The following is a 19,323-nucleotide window of genomic DNA, read 5'->3' as shown; positions in this document are numbered from 1 at the left end:
CAGCAAACTAAGTTGTGCTCAACTTCAAAATATATCTATGAAGTGAACAAACTAAAACTGATATCCATGAACACATTACTTTGCAAAATCACCATTAAAAGGCTGTATGAAAAATATCTACACCATGTTTTACATTGGAAGTGTAATTATCCTTTAGTGGCTCTGTATTTCACGTCAGGCAGATCTAACAAGTTAGCTGGATAGTCAAACTGAAATTAAACCTGAGAACCTGAAAATGTCATCTAGTAAGTCTTCTCCCTTGATTTCATCTGCACTCAGAGGAGCTCAAAGCCATTGGATCTCAGTGTGGCTTCAAAGCTCTCTGCACTGACACAGACTCAGAACTTCGGTAAGTATCTGAAAGGATGCAGAAACCAGGCACAAGACAGATATTAATGCTGTGACCAAGCACCAGTTACTTGAATGAAAATGGGGTATGGTAGTTCCAGCACAGATCCTAGAAAAACTGCTGTATTTTTCATTACAACTGCATAAATGCATAGTGAGACACAAACCCTACAATGAAGAAAACAATGAAGAAAAAGATACAGTAACACTGCAGTTGTGCTGGCTTCACAAGGTAGTAACTATAGACATGGGTTTTTTATTTAAAGCAATTCTTCTTTTGAAACTCTTATTTACTAGTCTGACTAGTGGACTGACACATAGCCACGTTGTTCCATTTAAGATCTAAAGGCATTAAGTGCACATATAATTGGATTAGAGTAAAATGCTGAATTTCTGCAAACAGATTGCATTAAAAATAGCAGAGACTGACTGAATGCTTGAGACTAGTACAGAGATTATGCAGAATATTAAAATGAAGAAGTAGCTGATGGACATGTTTCAAGAAAAGCTTGCCAGAGTGGGCCGAATGATCATTCCATGCTAGAAGAAAATAAACCACCTATTTGAGGGACGTGACAAATTGATGATTCCAGAAACATTATCTGCTTCCCACTTGTTTTAAAATACGGTTCCTTCTTCCTGAAAAAAGCAGTATGGGGGTGTGTATACTTTTAACACCACATATTTAACATAATATGGTGACGACTGTGACAAACTAAAAAGGCCTCGGAATAAAGGTGATGTATTATTACAGGCATTAAAATAAAATCAAAACAAGATAGGGGAGCAAACAGAAAATGTAGAACTTTTCAGTAGTACCTGGGAAACTGCAGGGGGAAATTTTTTTTTTAATGGTTAGATATCACTTGGCAAGAAAATGATAATCAGAAATTCATACACAGATCATCATCACTCTAACAAAGCAGTGAGAAACTCAAATCTACTTTTACTTTATAACTGGGCAGCACAATAGCTAACAGCAGTGTCAGCATATTCAAAGCTATAACATACAGAACATGGAAATTTAAATTATTTACAAATCTGTCAAACTGAATCCTGGACAGGTGGGGAAGAACTGAGATAAGTTTTGAATAGATGCATGAAGGCTTCAGCTCAAGGTGTAGTCTTTCTCAAAATGTGAGATGCAATTTCAAAAAACCCAACCAAACAGATGGATAAATTATACTGCAATTAAGTAAATCAATGCTACGGTCTATCCAGAATACCACATGCTGTACTTTTCACTTGGTCATATAAAATTTGCAAAATTACAGGTATTCTGGAAGCAGAAGTAACAGAGCAAAATACTTAGGATAACAAAACATTTATCACAAAGGGAAACTAGCAACTTGTTTTCTTCTGAAGAGTACTGCTGAGCTATTCTGTTTATTCTTGGGAAATGAGCTTCTGTAAAAGAAAATAACCATCACTAGGGGGTGCCTCAGTGTCCCCATGCAATCAATTCTGAAAATTGTTTGGACTCCATCTGTCAACAGCATAGCACTTCCTAGCACAAGCTGGCACAGTGAGACTCAAAAAACATACAGAAGAAAAGTACACAGATCCTGAAGAGCTGAAAACATCCCTAAATTGTAAATGTCTTTAAAAATTTGCCTGCACCATATTTTGTTAAAATGTGTTTAAGGATAATATATATATTTCATTTCAGTAAGACTTGACATTGATGAAAAACTAATAAGTATGTTTATACTTCACTAGATTTTCATTCTACTTATTTTTTTAATATTTTGTTCTTAATTAGCTCCTTTACACATCCTATCTAGGTAAACCATAAACCCATGCAGAAAGATTAGACATCCAGTTCTAGCAGTTTCCCACCACCACATCACTCCCTTACACTCTCCTGCTTTGTAGGAGTATTTAATGTGTGACAGTAAAAATAGCATGTCAATAAATCTACACATCTTCATACCCATGAGAAACACTTCAAGCACAAATTATGAGGTTTACAGTATCATTAGGCTTGGAAGGCACTTCTGGATATCATCCAGTCCAACCCCCCATGGCAAGGCAGGGCCACCCAGAGCAGCTTACACAGGAATGCGTCCTGGTGGGTTTTGAATATCTCCAGTGGGAGACTCCACAACCTCCCTGGGCAGCATTTTCCAGTGCTCTGCCACACTATGCAAAAAAGTTCCTTCTCAAATTGAAGGAAAACTTTTTGTTTAGTTTATGACCATTGCTCCATGTCCTGTCGCTAGGCACCATGGAAAAGTCTGGCATCAATCCTCTTACCATCTGCATTAATGATACCCCTTCTCAGTCTTCTCCAGACTAAACAGGCTCAGCTCCCACAGTTTCTCTTCCTAAGAGAAATAGGCCCGACCTCTCAGCATCTTCATGGCCCTCCCTGGACACTCTCCAGTAGCTCCATGTCTTTCTTTGTACTGAGGAGCCCACAGCTGGACACTGTACTCCAGAAGTGGCCTCACTAGGGCTGAGCAGAGGGAGAAAATCACCTCCCTGGACCTGCTGGCCACTGCTCCTGGTGCACCCCAGGATGCCACTGGCCCTCCTGCACAAGGGCACTGCTGGCTCATGGACAGTTTGCCACCCACCAAGACTCCCAGGTCCTTTTCAGCAGAACTACTCTTAGCAGGTGAGTCCCCAGCCTGTGCTGGTATTTGGGGTTACTCCTCTCCAGGTGCAGGACCCTGCCCTTGCCCTTGCTGAGCCTCACTAAGTTTCCCTCTGCCCAACTCTCCAGCCTATCAAGGTCCCACGGAATGGCAGCACAGCCTTCAGGTGGATCAGCCACTCCCCCAGGTTTGTACCACCAGAAAACTTGCTGAGGATACACTCTGTCCCATTGTTCAGGTCACTGATAAATAAACTGAAATAGACTGGGCTCACTATCGGTGAATGCCACCCAGAGAATGCCACAGACTGCAGACGTCCTACTCTGCTAAGCTATGAGCTCTGCCATTCAGCCAGCTCTTGATCCACCTCACTGTCCATCCATCTAACCCACATTTCCTGAGCTCACCTGCAAGGATATCATGGGACACAGTGCAAAACCCTTGTGAAGTTACGACAGACATCACCCATTGCTCTCCCCTGATCCATCCTGCCATGCCATGACAGGCAGCTATCAGATTGATTTCCCCATGGCAGAGCCTGCTGACTAGTCCAGATCACCTTTTCTTCTGCCTGCTTGGTGATGGCCTCTGGAAAGATCTATTCCATCACCTTCCCAAGGATGGAGACAAGGCTGACTGCCCAGTTTATGTCCAATTACACAAATACCGCACGTCTACATAAATGTATCTGAAAAACCTAAGGGCATTTCATAATCTAACCATATTTAAATGCGACAGGAGCACGTCTTTCGAGTGCACCGCTGCCGTTTGTGGCCGCAGGGAACCTCGGAGCGGAGACACGGCCTCAGGCACAGCGCCGGGACTCCGCACGGACGGGCGGGCAGCCGGAGCCCGGCGGAGCCGCCCGGGCCGCCGCGCCGCTGGGAGTCACTCACCGCGCTCAGCCTCAGGGGCGTCGCCGGGCCGTGCTGCCGACATGGTGCTGCTGCCGGCGGGACCGCAGTCTCCGGCGGCTGAGGCGGCAAGGGAAAGGCGGCGGCGGCCTCAGCGCGGCCAGGCCAGGAGCGGGATCGGGAACGGGAGCGCGACCCGGCCCCGGCCCCGGCCCCGGCCCGCAGCGGGGCACAGCGAGCGCGCGTGCGCGGGGCTGCGCGTGCGCGCGGGACGGGAGCGCGCGGGACGGGAGCGCGCGGGACGGGAGCGCGCGGGACGGGAGCGCGCGGGACGGGAGCGCGCGGGACGGGAGCGCGCGGGACGGGAGCGCGCGGGACGGGGACGGACGGACAGACGGACACGCGACAGCTTCACACCAGTATATTCTACATCTACAACTATAGATATCTGCCTTTATAGTTAATCTACTCATACCATAGGGGTTTGGGCTTGCTTTCCCCCTGCTGACATTTTACTGTTCAAACACAAAAGCTGCTCTGCAGATGAGAAAGCAGAATAACTTAGTGGTTTGGAAACCTACGCAAGGCTAAATATATTTAACCAGTAATTTGAAGATAATTCAGCTAGGTGAGGATCAGTACCAAATGGAATTTAAAAAAACCCCACAAATCCAAAACACATTAAGGGTGCCTACTTCCAGCAGTGGTACTTAGACTTGCAGTGTATTTGCACAGAAATTAATTATGCAGATCTGAATGAACTAGAGTGGTACTGACAGATGAGAAGACCTTAAAAGAGAGTCTTGGCTTATTTCTTTTACTTTTCACAGCTATATATATATAAGATTCCTATTATTCTCAGTGAAAAATGATAATATACCATGTTTGTCTCATGAGCTGGACACTAACCTCCATCATTATCATCGGGATTTTTTAATGCAGTTCACCTAGGCAGTGTTTGACATCTGGCTGTCACAAAGCAACACAGGAATTGCTAATGAGAAATAGGCTTCTATATCTGCATAATGATCATGAGAGATGTTCCATCTAACATTTTTCCTCCAGACACTTAAATTACACTATTTAACATACAGGCTTAGTATGCTAAAAAAAACCACTTTTTTTTTTTTTTTTTTTTTTTCATAAAGGAATGCTTAAAAATATATGTATCCATTTAATTATTCCATATAAGAGTTAATAATGTGAGCCTGTACATGCTGTATGAACTCTTGTAATTTTTATTTACATAAACAACCCATCCATGATCCATGAAGCTCACTGAAATATTCAGATCACAGGGACGTGTTCAGTCCCTTTTCTCCCTGCTTTCAGATTTGGACTGAAATCACTTCTACCCACCAAATTACTTTGGTTTTGTTTGCAGTAGAAAATGGCTCTGTTTGGTTACAAGCATGAGGAGAAAGTTTTACATTTATATCTACACGACTCAATTTATTGCTACTCTTAGTGCAGGTCCCTGTCCTGCTTTACCTTTCACAGATTGAAAAACAGCCATGGCTCTACTTGTTCCTGGCACAAAGCTTGTGCCAGCATAGCTGCACCCATGCAAAACCCCAGGGCTGATGTACTGTGCTCACAGATGAAGTAAATCACAGCAGAATAGTTTAATCTGGGTTTTTAAATCCCCATGAAACTACTTATGGGAATAAAATGTGGGGCCTTTTTGTGTACCTGGCTAAATTTTCTTTGGCAAGAGGGTAAACTGAGGCTGACACAGGTCACTTGTGGTTTCCTTGTCACTTCTTTGTACTGAGTGTGAATAGGCTCGTGCATACTTGCTTCAAAATGTGCTTCCAGCCCAGCCTAGAAGATGTAGAGTGATCTTCATATCCCTGCTTATCTCTTTATGAGATAATGAAAAAGGAGAAGTTATCTCCTGCCTAAGGCTTAGCTTTACCAACTACTGGCCTCAAGTATTATCAGATATTAATAATATCTAATATCAGATTTCTAAGTATGTCTCAACTAGCACAGGGAACTGAACTCACTCTTTAACTTAGACAAAGGCAACTCCCTCCCAAACCACCTGAGCATTTGCTTCAGCACCACTTCTCTCAGTCTCTCACCAGGCTAAGGGTTATGTAAAAATGACCACATTTCCTTGCTGCTGGCAAGGTTCATCAAATACCCTCTTCACGGAGCAAGAAGTACAGCACTGCAAGAAACAGCAACCTTTTTATCACTTGGCACATAAATCTCTTTTTCATATCAAGCTTTATGTATCAAATTTAAACAGTCTTTCCTAAAGGCACATGTAAATGTAAAACACTGACAACGTTGAAGAAGTGCTTTATGACTGCTTTCTTTAACAGTTTGGAAGCATTTCTTGAAGTTAAGTACTATAACAGACACTTTAAAATGTAATAAACAACTGGATGCAAGAACTATAAAGCTCTCCACTAGCTCAGAGGTGGTTTCCAAGCACTGAAAACTAACAACAGAAACACAGAGAAGTTTCTCACACTGCTCTTTGAAAAAAAGTATTGCATCAAAAATACCTAGAAAATAATTTTGAGGATTTTGGGTTACTTAAATCTGTCTCATTCATGAAAGTACACTAAATGCAGCGACACTGAAACAGAGCTTAAGGAAAATGTTTGCTTCCTACCTGGTTTTTCTTATACAGCAGCTCTTGGATCACAGACAAGAGCCAAACACCACACTCCCCCTAAAACCAGTGCCTCCACTGTGCTTTTAAAGAGAAAGAGTCAGATTCCCTGCTCAAACCACTAAAACACTTCTGGTAAACTTCTTTTTGCAAACAATTTCATCTGCAGTAAAAGGGAAATCATAAATAAAATATGGAGAGGATGCAGCTTCAGCAGACCATTTCAGTTACTGCAGTGATTTTAAAAAGCAAGTATCCGCAGTATATTTTCACAAGGTCAAGGATGGTTATTTCAGGCTGAAGTACAATAAAATAGTCACTCATCCTAACTTTAAGTATCTAACTTCGCTAAATTATCTGACTTAATTTCTGTGTACTTCTTCTAAAGTAAGTGGAGGAGTGGCACAGACCTTCTTGGGATTTGTAGGAACCAGAGTAGTGATTCCTAAATATCAATCACTTATGGAAGAGACTGGTTCCCTCTGTTGTCTAAAGAGAGGTCTTAAACCTCTAATTCAGACTATATGACAACATTCCAGCAAGTAAATATTTTTTAAAATATTTAGAAATATCTAGTTTAGAAACTCTTAATTTCACTCTGAAAAAAATCTCTGGAAATTTCATGTAAAGATAAATCCTTGAAGTTGATGGTTAGTAGCCATTTTTTTTCCTAGTGTTCTCTGTGTTCCAATGCATTAAAGTACTTGGAGTTACTACTGGAGATGCATCAAGGGAATAACACTGCATTATTGTTTACAGGAGATCTTTACAAATCAGCATCAGCCTCAGCAAACTTCTTAGCTTGTCATTTGGGGGAAAAATTACAGGAAATATAACAGAGTTAAAAAAGATATTACCTCTCAGAAGCTGTTATTGGCAAACAGGCTTTTGGCTGCTCCAGGATTAAAAAATGTACCAGTAAATGCTCAGAGTAAGAAGATAAATAATAACTTCCTAGAGTTATCAATATACTTTAATATTTCTGTAGCAGAAAAAAAAAGGTGTGAAGTCTATGATAGTTGTTTTAGAGCCTGCTTAAAGGCAATCACACTCTTGAAGCCCTTAGATAAAAGAGAAGGGATATTTTATCTGCTTGTTAAATGCTCACAACCAGCTTATGTTGATACTAGGAATGGCAGAAATGCCAGCACTGTGAGATGGTTTGTAGAAATGTGGATTGTCTTATATACCATCCCTAATTTCTGTAGCTACAAAGGCATTTATAACTTTCCTGTCAATTCTGGAGAGGAGTATTTTCTGCTGCACTGAATTGTTAACAAAATAATTTCTTATGTTAACATGTGTATTAATATCTCTAGTGTGATCAGAATAAACAAAATTGAGAATACTAAATAGATTTATTAGACCTAGTTATAATTGTCTGTATATAAACAGTCCCTATAATATCTGAAGGTCTATTACTGCAAAGTTTTAGCAGTTGGAATCACATAAAGAGAGGTGGATAAATTGCTTTTCCTTACGGAATACTGTACTAAGAAAGAAACCATGGGAAGAAGTAAGCATAACAGTTAAAAGAGATAAGGAGTATGCATTTTTAATTGTAGAAAGATGAGCTGTCATAGCTAGAAACATCTGACATGACAAAAGCTTCATGAAAGGGAAAGGTCTGTAATGGGGGACAGGTTTCTTAGGGTAACATGCACAGCACACATCTCTTTTATCTGCTAAGAATCACAACATGTGGGACTGTGGAAATGATCCAGTGGGTGAAACTTCATACAAAATTTTGGCAAGAACTCAGGTTCAAGATCTTGTTTTGCTAATAAGTCTGTGTCCCAAAAATATACTCCAGTATCAGAGACAGTTGTACACACAGTTTAAATAATGGACAAATATGAACAGCATTTATGTAAAGAACATTACTATGAGACCCTAAAGGAGAAGTCAGGAACCTTTGCTTAACAGGATAGAAAGCTGCTTAAAAACACAAGTCAGTGCAATGACTCTTCACAGGAGACATGCAGAATCCAAAGCACGTGTGTTTCCTGGGGTGGAGGACAAGTGATTTATCTTGGTCAGCATTATAAAAACAAAGGCCAGCCTAATGGCACTGATTACTCTGGGCTGCAGACCTAGTGCTCCACATAAGGTGGTGTGAGCTGCTCTGCTTTGTTAGATGTGACACTGTCACACTTGGCCATTAATCAGTGATGGCCAAGGCTGGCTTTTAGAACAGGCAGAGTAGATGGCAGCTTGTCATGCCCACCATGCAGGATGCCCCAGGAGTGAGCAGGGGCATCATAGGCCCCTAGTTCAGCGTTGAAACATTTTAAAACTCAACAGGGGACAATGAGCAATGGAGTTATTTCTCAGGCTTTGAGGATAATATAAGGTTTGCTTTGCCATATACACCTCTTATTGCCTGCCTAGAATCGAAGTCAAAATTTGTCAAATCAACAGAAGGGAAATGGCAAATGTTACAAGCCACATACAGCATTTACAGAATAAGCATACATGTTTCTGTGTTCTTAGAAAAGGAATTTAGGTGTTATGTGCAACCCTACAGTGATCCCAGTTTCAGGGAGGTTGCAAACAAGAAAGAAAAAACTCTGCTCATCTTAATTATTTTTAAACTGATCATACCTTACTCCAACATGACAGAAATCACAAGTAACATTTCCTGTAATTTGTCACATGCAGTTTGGAAGTCTGTGTTCACACATCAGAATGTCTGACAAAATGTGCATGAATGCAGATGGTGCATGGAAGGGAAATCAACATCAGTGGTAGGCAACTTTTCAGATGATGTAAGAGATTGTTGTTCAGCTCAAAAGTTTTAAGTCCTTTTCACTTTCTTCTGAGCCTAGAGATAACACTTCATTTAAAGTCGTGAAAGAAAAATCACTGCTGGTACATTTCCTTCATGCAATTCTTATTTCTAAAAATCCTACCTTCTTCTTGCAAAAAATTCACTTAAGAGCCCACTGAGAACCATGGTTCATTCATTTTCTTCAAGGATTCAGTATTTTCGTCCCTTTGTTAAGATGGCATAAGCAAGGTTATTCTACTACAGAGATTATTTTACAAATTTCGCCTTAGATTTTGTATTGGATTTAGGATTTAGGACAGGTTCTTTAAAGCTGAAAAGAAATTTATTATTTTTTACTTTGATGTGAGTAGAATCACTCCAGGATTCATCTAAGTATCCTTAAAAATTTCAATATTTTTAATAGACTTAAGTGTATTGAATTTGGAGGCATGAGAGGATTGCTAGCCCATCTTAATATATTGCAAAATTTTCTGGAAACCAGACAGATTACTTCATTTGAAGTTGTCCCAGGAGGAACTCAAGCAATACTTTATAGAAGATCTGCCAAGAGGACACTTCCATTGTTAGCAGGGTACTTCTCTGTTCTCATCAATCCATATCTTCCTTCTGATTTTGAGACGTGGATAAATTGCCAAATTAAATTATGCCAATTTCTCCACTTAGCAGATTGTTCTTGAAGAGCAGACATCTTATTTAACTGTTGCCATCTCAAAGCTAAAGGCTAACCTAGTTTAGTAACTTTGGTACAGGTGATGTGAAGACATGGGTACCTCCTGATTCCTTCTTTCTTAATACAAGTCTCTAGTACAGGGTCATCCAAACAGAGATTTACCCCACCTATTTCTTTGCAGTGGTAACAGGAGAGCCAAAAACTAATTTAACCTACACAGTGATCTTTGAACTTTTAGAAATTAAAGTCAGGTAAAATAAATTTTACACTAATACTTGCTACTGCAAGAACAATCTTTCTCTGGAGGAAAAATCTCCTCACATCTCTTGCAGCAGGTAGCTGCCAAAATTATAGCAAAATTATACTCAGAATTGAGGAATATAAGCCAAATAATCCAAGACAACTTTCTCTTTGTGAATATTTGCTATTAAAAGATCTCTGTATAATATATGTGATTAATTTTTCTTTTCCCTTGGATAGTAACTTTCATGAATTGATCTGATTTGTGCAGCCAGGACAAAAACAGGTATCAGTGACTGAGGATTTCGTGACAGTATTTCGAAATTTATTCCCATAGATGTGAGGAAGAATTATGCCTCTGAAATTCAGAAATGTTGACGTAATCTCAGTTGGGAGTGTTGACCTAAGGAGTCACAGAAAAATGTATATGACCTCTAAATGCTCTCTGGGCTGAAGTCTAAATAGTTTATACTGAAAGGACTAAATTGCTTCTTGAAAGCATTACTCATTGGTAAAGATAGTGGTATATTGCTTTCTCAACTCTATTTTTTTCCTATTTACTTATTTCTTGGATGGAACTCATCAGCTACTGAAAAACATACCCAAAGCAAGCCCCATTTCCACATACAACTGAAATTCCTGCTGACCAAACTGCTTAGTACAGCATTAGTATAATTATTCTGAATATGAATATGAATATGAACTGCCAGTGGATAAATAAATCAATAAGTAAACCAATCAGTGAAAGTGAATTTATTCAGTAAAGACCTTAGTGAATGAATATGAACACAATCTAGTGATATCAGGTGACCTGTGGAAGGCAAATAGAATATTAAATGAACTGCAACAACTAATGTAACATACTTGGTAGGAAATTAAATAGGTTGCTTCCAGTTTTGTATATTTTTGCTTATCCTAATAGTAGCTAAATGGTGTTAGGTAGATTTTAAAAGATTTGAAGAATGTAGATAATATTCTCAGTACTGATGTCCATTAGTAATTATTTCCTCTATTGTCTCAGCATTGTAAAACTTTGAGGACCTATTGCTCCTGAAAAAATTGTTTAACAGCCTAGCCATAGGAACATGAATACCAGTAGTCAAGAAAGTGAAAGTATTTATTCTATGTGACATACTCATAAAAATTTGAAAATGTGCATAGATGTTTAATTAATTATCTAGGTTAAAAATCTTCAGCAGTGGAACATGTGACTAACTTCTTCCTTAGTGTCACTCTACCAAGTATAAAGAAAGTCTGAAAGAGTAGAAGACTGTGGAGAGCTGTTTTGTTTCAAAAAACTTTATTTTTACTTATTTATCTTTACATACATATATATCCCAAGTAAGTGTATATATATACTTCTACTTAAGAATTTCAGGAATACTGATGTTCTCAATATTGTTTGATGGTTTCCTGATGGTTTGAGGTTCATATAAATTGTAGCAGCCTTGATCAGGAAGCCCAAGAGTTGGTACTGCAGTAAAGACATGCTTCCTCCTGGGAGTTTCTTCTGGTGACACTTATTTCTCTCTGTGGACTGTAGGCAAAGTCTAGATGACTAATTTGATCTGAATGCCTAATTTTATATGTCATTATGGCATGTGTGGAATGACCAATATATTGTGTAGAAATCATTGATTAATTTCAGATTTGATCATGAAGAAATTTTGCTCTTTGTTATCCTACAATGCTTTGAAATTAACCAGACCTCCCGGTGCACTGGTGTGAATTATGAGAAGACATCAGCCCAAGATATTTTCCATATAAATTCAGATTTATTCAGATAAATACCCAAATGCAATATCATGTCATCAAATTTGATATATTTTCAAATACTATACTGGCAATAGCAATGATTTACTTTAAGATAATGTCTTGAGACTCTTAATGAGGGCGGGGACACATGGTACTTGTATACATATGTCATCCATATGTGTAGTAGAAATATTCTTCTTGCCAAAACCTGCAGAAATAATTCAACAGAATTACTTATTTTTAACTCTTCATGCCAAAATATTAAACTGTTCAAAAAAGTATAGAATCCAAATGGGAAAACTTTGGGAAACTAACGTTACTTTTCTATCATTGTACAAACATAAATCTAAAATTGCTAAGAAAAGGAAAGCAATAACTCTTGGTTTACTTTTTTCCCCATGGTGTCACTTTCAACATGGGTGTGGTTAAAATACCTCTTCTATATTGGATTAATTTTTACAGATTTTATGTGGGAGCAGCTTTCTTATAGTTAGGATTGCAACCAGGAATATTTCGCTATAAAGCTGTATATTTTCTCAATTTAATTGAGAAAGATTAGTTTTGTCTAAAAATTTCCAGAAGCATTATAACTACAATACATTTCTGTAGAGCCTGGAGAAAATCAGTCATACTCTTTCCTTAAGGCTGGGTTAATAGATATTGTTTGATAATTAGGTAATAATTAGATAATCGTCTAATTAAAAACTTCTATTGGTTGCTTTTGCTTCATGATACCTATTCTGGGTCCAGTCCTGCATCTATTGAATTAGTTTTCCTGGGAGTCATGGGCTAGATATGGTCTTGTTCTGTCCTCTGGAATTCAGTGCAGGGAGCACCGAGCAATGCTGATGGTCTTTGTGCCTCAGATAGGCACTGATGGCTGTGAAGCATCAGTATCAATCATAATTGTAAATGATGATTGGACTGCATTTTGCACTCATATTGTCCTTAATTTGCAGATGTATAAACAGCAAGGTGATAAACCGAATCTCCAAGTGTTCTCTTCCATATTTTTCACGGAAAGCAGCCCTTGTGTGGCACTAATAAATTAGATGTCTAGTTAGAAAAATAATCTACCATTGTCTTGTATCAGACATCTCTCACTGTCAAATAAAATAATGGTTGTACAAGCATTGCCAGTTTGATTTGTGGTCAGGGTTTTGCACCTGTTCTCTGCATAAAGCAGCAGTCGTGTACTCACAGCCATGAATGCTGATGTGGGAGGAAGTGAGGCCATGGGTACAGAGTGCACAGACTGATGGTCCATACATTGCCATGCTGGTTCTGCAACCTCAGCAGCATTTTTGTGACATTTTGTCTGGTTGTAACTGTCTTAATCTGTCAAGTACACAGAAAAAAACTAGAAATTTCCTTCTGATTTGGTCATAACTAAAGTGATTTCAAGAGTTGTGTAACATAGACCACTAACATTTAGCATTTTCTGAATAACTGTTAGAAATGACAGGTCTCTGTAAATCTGGGATGTAGAAAAGATTGTAAATTCTTGGAACCCAAAGAAAGATTGCCAGTCTTGCTTGGTGTTGAATGCTGGAGAACTCATGATGTTCCTAGATATTTTTACAATGGTTGGGTGCTGCCACTGGTAAAATGGATTCCTCATTTCCAGTGGGGATTGATTCAGTTTTTCACCAATGGACCTTGCTGTGGTCCTATAGATAGATGGAAGTGCCAGGTGCTACCAGATATTTTATCTCCAGATGGGTGCAGATGGTGATTAAATCACCTCTTAACCTCTTTGACAAGAAAAGTGAATTGACCTCGTTACATGTCTTCTGTAATTCCCATGAATAGAAGTAGAAGCATTTTTTGCAACTTTCAAGTAAGTTTTTGGAATACTGACAGAAGTAGTTGCTTTCTAGGTAACCACTATTCATCTCTTTTTTATTCCTTTTAATTCCTTTTTTATACTTTTAATTTCATTTATCATACAGTAACAACAGCCTACTTTTATTGCTCCTATTTAGCTGATAATCCATGAAGTCTCATGTACCTTTTCCAAGTTCATTGATTTGCTGAATGCAGTTTTTCATCTTGTGTGTGACCTACATTTATTTCATTGCATTTGGCCATATTGAAATATAACTTCTGCTTTAATGATGTAACTCACTTTGTTTCATATCATTTACTCTGATTAGTGATTGCTGTTCTGTCATTTTTGGGCATCTACAATTATCTTCAGCAAAAAGTTTAAGCTTTTTATTCTACATTTATCATAAAGGTAGTAGATAGCATTTAAAGAATAGCAAAGACACTTGGAATTACACTGAAAATACCCACTGAATACTATCTCCAAGTTTTCAGATCTTCCAGTTTTTAGTTTCTGTATATGTTTGATAGCTTTGTTCTAGTCTTTTATGGCTGCTATTGAGTGGTCCTCAGCTAGTACAAATCTTCATGCATTTATTGGGAGGTTGGTTGAATGCTATTTGTTGGTGTAAATATCAGATGGGACTGTTCTTGTGGCCTCTGCAGTGGCATCCTGAAACAGTCATTCCTATTTTATTCCTCTCCTATCTGTTTTTAATGTATTGCCTGTCTTAAAATGACCAAAGATGATATTGCAGTGAATTGTTCAATTTCACTTTAATGTAATATGCAAAATATCCATTTAAAATTGCAACTTAATACATTTTATATAAAACCCAATGTACAGTATCTTAAATTTGTTTAAATAGTATTATAAACATAATTTTAGGGAAGAGTCAGTCCTGGAGTTACGCAGTCTTTTGTTAATTACAGTTCATTTTGATATCCCTCCTGTTCCTTAAAAAATCCATCCTTGATTCAAGAAATATCCTTACAAGCTCAGATTTGGTTCTAATCAAAACAACAACAAACTCCCAGTTTTTGTTTGTTCGTTTTTTTTTTTTTCATTTCAGCTTTGTTTTCCCCACACAGTTGAATAAAATCCTGTGCTGGGGTCTCCAGTTTGAATGTCATTTGACATCTGCTTCAGAGCTCATCTTCATCCGATAAGGCATCCAGGTAATCTGTATCAACATATAAGAGAAATCCAGAAAACAAACTGTCTGCCCACGTTGGGTCAGAAAAGAGACCATTTTGGTCAGTGTAGAAGATTTCAAGCCATACTTCATCTTCTGGCTGCAGGTAGATCACTGTGGATCCAGAAGCCACATCGTGGTTCCCGGTGTTGGCATCAAAAGTCTTGATCCGGTACTTCCCATTGTGAACCAGCCCAATTGCAAGGTGCTTGTTTGCTAAGGTGATATCATAGGAAAAGTAATAAATCCCTGGGATGGCACAAATGAACTTTCCTGTGGCTGGGTTGTAATGCTCCCCCTCATTGAAGAGGACTTTATTGAATACAATTGGTAATCTTTCCTCTGGGTAGCTCGTGGTGATGCCAACAGAAAAGGCAGATTTCAGCACTATCTTTCCACACTTGCAGACCCCTGGTGCACCTGGCTCTCCTCGGTCTCCTTTATCTCCCTTAGGTCCAGGTGGTCCAACTGGACCTACTTCACCTTTGGCACCCGTCAATCCTTCAGGTCCTTTCTTACCAGACTGACCTTGGTCTCCTTTCTCTCCAGCTGGTCCTATTGGCCCAGTCTTTCCTCTTAAACCTTCAAAAACATTTTAAGTTAGTTAATCGTTGCACATATCACCTCAGTAAATGATTGTGTGGACTACTGTGTGTGCCTGAACAAACAAGAAAAACATGGTCAGAATTTCAAAACACTTTAGAAATACTTTCAAAATTTTCTAGTAAGTTTGCTAAAGGAATGCCAGTTTGGAACAAATGACCAGACTTCACAGCCTGCAGGTCCTTTGTGTCTATATTCCTACTTATCTTCATGTGTCTTGATTGCATATTAAAGAATTCTGTATGTAATCAGTCTACTGCTGCCCAAACTACAGGTGCTGCTGATGGCAAGGACAGCAGCATGTCTACCTACGTAGTGATACTTGTGTACTAAATATTTCCTACAAATAGAGCATTTTTAGTGCATTCCTAAGCACCTGCTAATTTTTTATGCCTGGCTAATGGCACAAGTATTTCCTTGACACCACACATGCTTCATTCTTCCCAAATTTTTTCTTAGCATCTGTGCAAAGAAAGATTGTGCATTTACATTTCTTTACACTGATATAAGTATGTGTATATTAGACATATCTAAAATATATGTGTGTGCTTTCTTTCTCTCACTATATTTATATATGCATCACACTTAAACCCACACAGGCACATACATACATTCATCATATATATATATATATATATATATACACATTCATAATATATATATGTATGTATACACCTAGATATAGATAATAGATATAGATGATATAGATATAAATATATAACAGTGATTATGAAATGTCTTGCTTTCTTGTACTACTGTGTTAGGTTACACAAATATTCAATACCTGCACTCCCTTTTTCACCTTTTTCTCCCTTCCTGCCATCTCTGCCATCTCTTCCTGGGAGACCAATACGTCCATGGGGCCCCGGGGATCCGCTGGCTCCAGGGGGACCCGCAGGGCCTGGCAAACCTGGGATGCTGCAGATATATCTGGTGTAGTAATTTTCTCCTTTGGTCTGGCTTTGAAGAGGTTGTTCACTTGTGTAGATGGCAAAACTTGTAATGTACAGCAAAACAAACATCCTCAGATCTGGAGAAAAAAAAAAAGACAGCCTAGTCACATGGCTCTGAATATGCAAAGAAGCATGGCACTGAGATGTGTTGTGCACAAATAGAGGTGTAGACCTCATCCTGGAATTTCTGCATTACCAAAATCCATGTAGGAGGCAAGGAGGAAAGTCAGTCAGATTGGAGCTTTTTCTGGGCACTGAACATGTTGCTGTATGTCTTTCAAGTAAGTAGCTGTAGACTGACATAGTGTAACTGGTGAATGCCAGCTTTTTGGGACCAAATGTTGAGAAAGTAATCTGGATTTTTTCAATGCAAAGACCTTTGATTGCATAGTTTATTTTTTGTTCCAGGCATCATTTGGGCCCTATATAAGCTTTCCAGATGAAAGCCCTCTTGCTGAAGGGAGTCAGTCTGTGCTAGAGGCATGTGCCTGTAGTGAGGATAAAGCTTATACTTTCATTTCATTTTGAGATTTGCCTTTTTGGTGGCAAATGAATCTCCAGTTTAAATAACTGCAGCAGAAACTTGCTGAAGCTGGAGAAGGATGTCAGATAGAGAACTACAGCTTCAGTGCCTCTTGGAAACAGCACAAATGAACACCCTAATCTGTCAGGTGGAGCCAGGCAGCTGCCCTGCCCTGCAGGGGATGGTGGAGTGTGAATGAGCTGCTAACAGGTTGAGTTTAAGCCTGGCTTGGGTTGTCATATACAGTAAACTGTGTTGCAATATCTTGCAAGAAAATTGGTTAAAACCTTATATATAGTATTTGAGTGTTTTCATAAACTGTTGGATGGAAAATAGATTTCTCTGTCCCACTGGATATTGGGATACTAAAGAAAAGTCACTATACAAACAGTGAAATGCTGAGTAATTGCAGTACCTGATATACAAAGTCGTCTTAAATTAGTGTTGCATTAGCAGAGAGTCAATCGTAGGTCAGGTGAGAACCTATCTATAAATCAAGCTGTTTTTTCTAGTTCCTTTGCTGTCTTCTCAGAAAACTTGTGTGGGTTTTTTTATTGGAGCTGTCCATTCCGTCAGAACTAATTTACAGCATTCAAGGAAATCAGAATCCACTGCTTTCTGTGGGGAGAAAAAGAAGAAATAGAATGGGTGATTGAGAAAAATATCTGTGAAATCCAATCTATTTTTTTTTTTTTTTTACAGTGAATCATAGACTCATAGAACCATTAAGTTTGGAAAAGACCTTTAAGATAAGATTATCAAGTACAGCCATCCACCTAACATCATCACCATGTTCATCACTAAACAATGTAAAATCCACACGTTTCTTCAACACTTCCAGAGATGGTGTCTGCTGCTTTCCTGGGCAGCCTGTTCCAATGCTAGTCAACCCCTTCTGTGGAGAAAGATTTCCTGCTACCCAATCTATACCTCCAGTGCCACAACTTGACATTATTTCCTTCCATCCTGTTACTTGTTCCCTGGGAGAAGAGATTGACTCCATCTGGATATAAACTCCTTTCAGGGAGTTGTAGAGAGTGATAAGGTCTCCCCCAAACCTCCAGGCTAAACACCCCCAGCTCCCTCAGCTGCTTTTCATAGGACCCGTGCTCCAGATCCTTCATCAGCTCTGCTGCCCTTCCCTGGGCTTGCTGCAGCACCTCAATGTTTGTCTTGCCGTGGGGCTCCAGAGCTGGACACAGGATTTGAGGTGTGGCCTCACCATTGCCCAGTTCAGGGGGACAATCTGCTGGCCACACTATTTCTGACACAAGCCAGATGCCTTTGGCCTTCTTGGCCACATGGGCACATTCTGGCTCGTGCTCAGCTGCTGTTACCAGCACCCCCTGATCCTTTTGCACTGGGCAGCTTTCCAGCCACTCTGCTCCCAGTGCTGTGGCACTGCCTGGGGTTGCAGGACCAGGCACTTGACCTGTTGAACCTCACACAACTGGCCTCAGCCCACTGATCCAGCCTGTCCAGATCCCTCTGCAGAGCCTTTTAATCTAGAAATTGTTCTCATTCTCCCCTTTATGATACTGATTGCCATGAACCGATTTATTAAAAACTCCAAGCCATTACATTTATTTGCAGTTCATGATGTTTCAACTGCTATATGAATAGCATGGTCAGATCTATTCAGCAGGGAAAAGATCAGCATGTACATATATACATCCATGTACACATATACAGTCTTTATGAAGAATCTTTTATTTTACAGAGTGGAAAATTAGAAACTATTATGGTGTCAATGGTAATGCAGAAAAAAAAAGATGAAAATATTGTATTTGGAGAGAAATAAACAATGCTCCAAAATTCTCTTTGGTAATATATATTCTGCTTTTCCTTTTAGACATCTTGCATCAAATTGGCAGAAAACAAACTATTAATTTTGCTGTCATTTGATAAAGCCTTACCATACAGTCAGGCACAGCAGTCTCCACAAATGGATTAGCATATGAATGCTGAGCATTGCAGCAGAGCAGCAAATGATAACTCCAAGGCAGTTGTTAGCTACAAGATAAACTTCACAGTGACGTTTGCTCTGATGTACTACTGAGTGAACTCAAATAAAGCTCATGGATTTTCATAGGACTTAAATCAGCCACAAGAAAACTCTCTGCAGAGAAGAAAAACTTTAAACACTTAGCCAGGAGGGAACAGCTTGGAGGGACTTCATGCTTAAGGCTGCATATGCATTTTACACAAAGCTGATGGATAAGAAGCAGACATGACCTAAGGATCAAGGACTGGAAAAAAATCCTGCCCTTTGCCAGATGAAAGTCTGAATCAGTAGGCTGGATGTTCCCACACTGTGTTGCATGTAAGCCAGGC

General features: G+C 39.3%; 2 protein-coding genes across 3 annotated transcripts in view; both read right to left on the bottom strand.

Annotated features, from left to right (window-relative positions):
- Positions 1–4,013, bottom strand: part of CC2D2A (coiled-coil and C2 domain containing 2A) — a 53,641-nt gene extending 49,628 nt beyond the window's left edge. The window contains exon 1 of the mRNA XM_014883200.2: positions 3,845–4,013. Within this exon, the coding sequence (XP_014738686.2) occupies positions 3,845–3,887 (43 nt within the window). The 5' untranslated portion in view covers positions 3,888–4,013. The remainder of the gene's footprint in view (positions 1–3,844) is intronic.
- A 10,453-nt stretch (positions 4,014–14,466) lies between these two features.
- The window catches only part of C1QTNF7 (C1q and TNF related 7), a 50,469-nt gene continuing 45,612 nt past the window's right edge, over positions 14,467–19,323 (bottom strand). For both annotated transcript variants that reach the window (XM_088163166.1, XM_014883209.2), the window contains exons 2-4: positions 17,405–17,607; positions 16,298–16,543; positions 14,467–15,492 (exon numbers count right to left, since the gene is read on the bottom strand). In XM_088163166.1, coding sequence (XP_088019292.1) covers positions 14,861–15,492; positions 16,298–16,535 — 870 coding nt within the window. In that variant the 5' untranslated portion in view covers positions 16,536–16,543; positions 17,405–17,607 and the 3' untranslated portion in view covers positions 14,467–14,860. The remainder of the gene's footprint in view (positions 15,493–16,297; positions 16,544–17,404; positions 17,608–19,323) is intronic.

Source organism: Sturnus vulgaris, chromosome 4, assembly GCF_052056855.1.
Source record: "Sturnus vulgaris isolate bStuVul1 chromosome 4, bStuVul1.hap1, whole genome shotgun sequence".
NCBI lineage: Eukaryota > Metazoa > Chordata > Aves > Passeriformes > Sturnidae > Sturnus > Sturnus vulgaris.
This window is presented reverse-complemented; position numbering and strand designations above follow the sequence as displayed.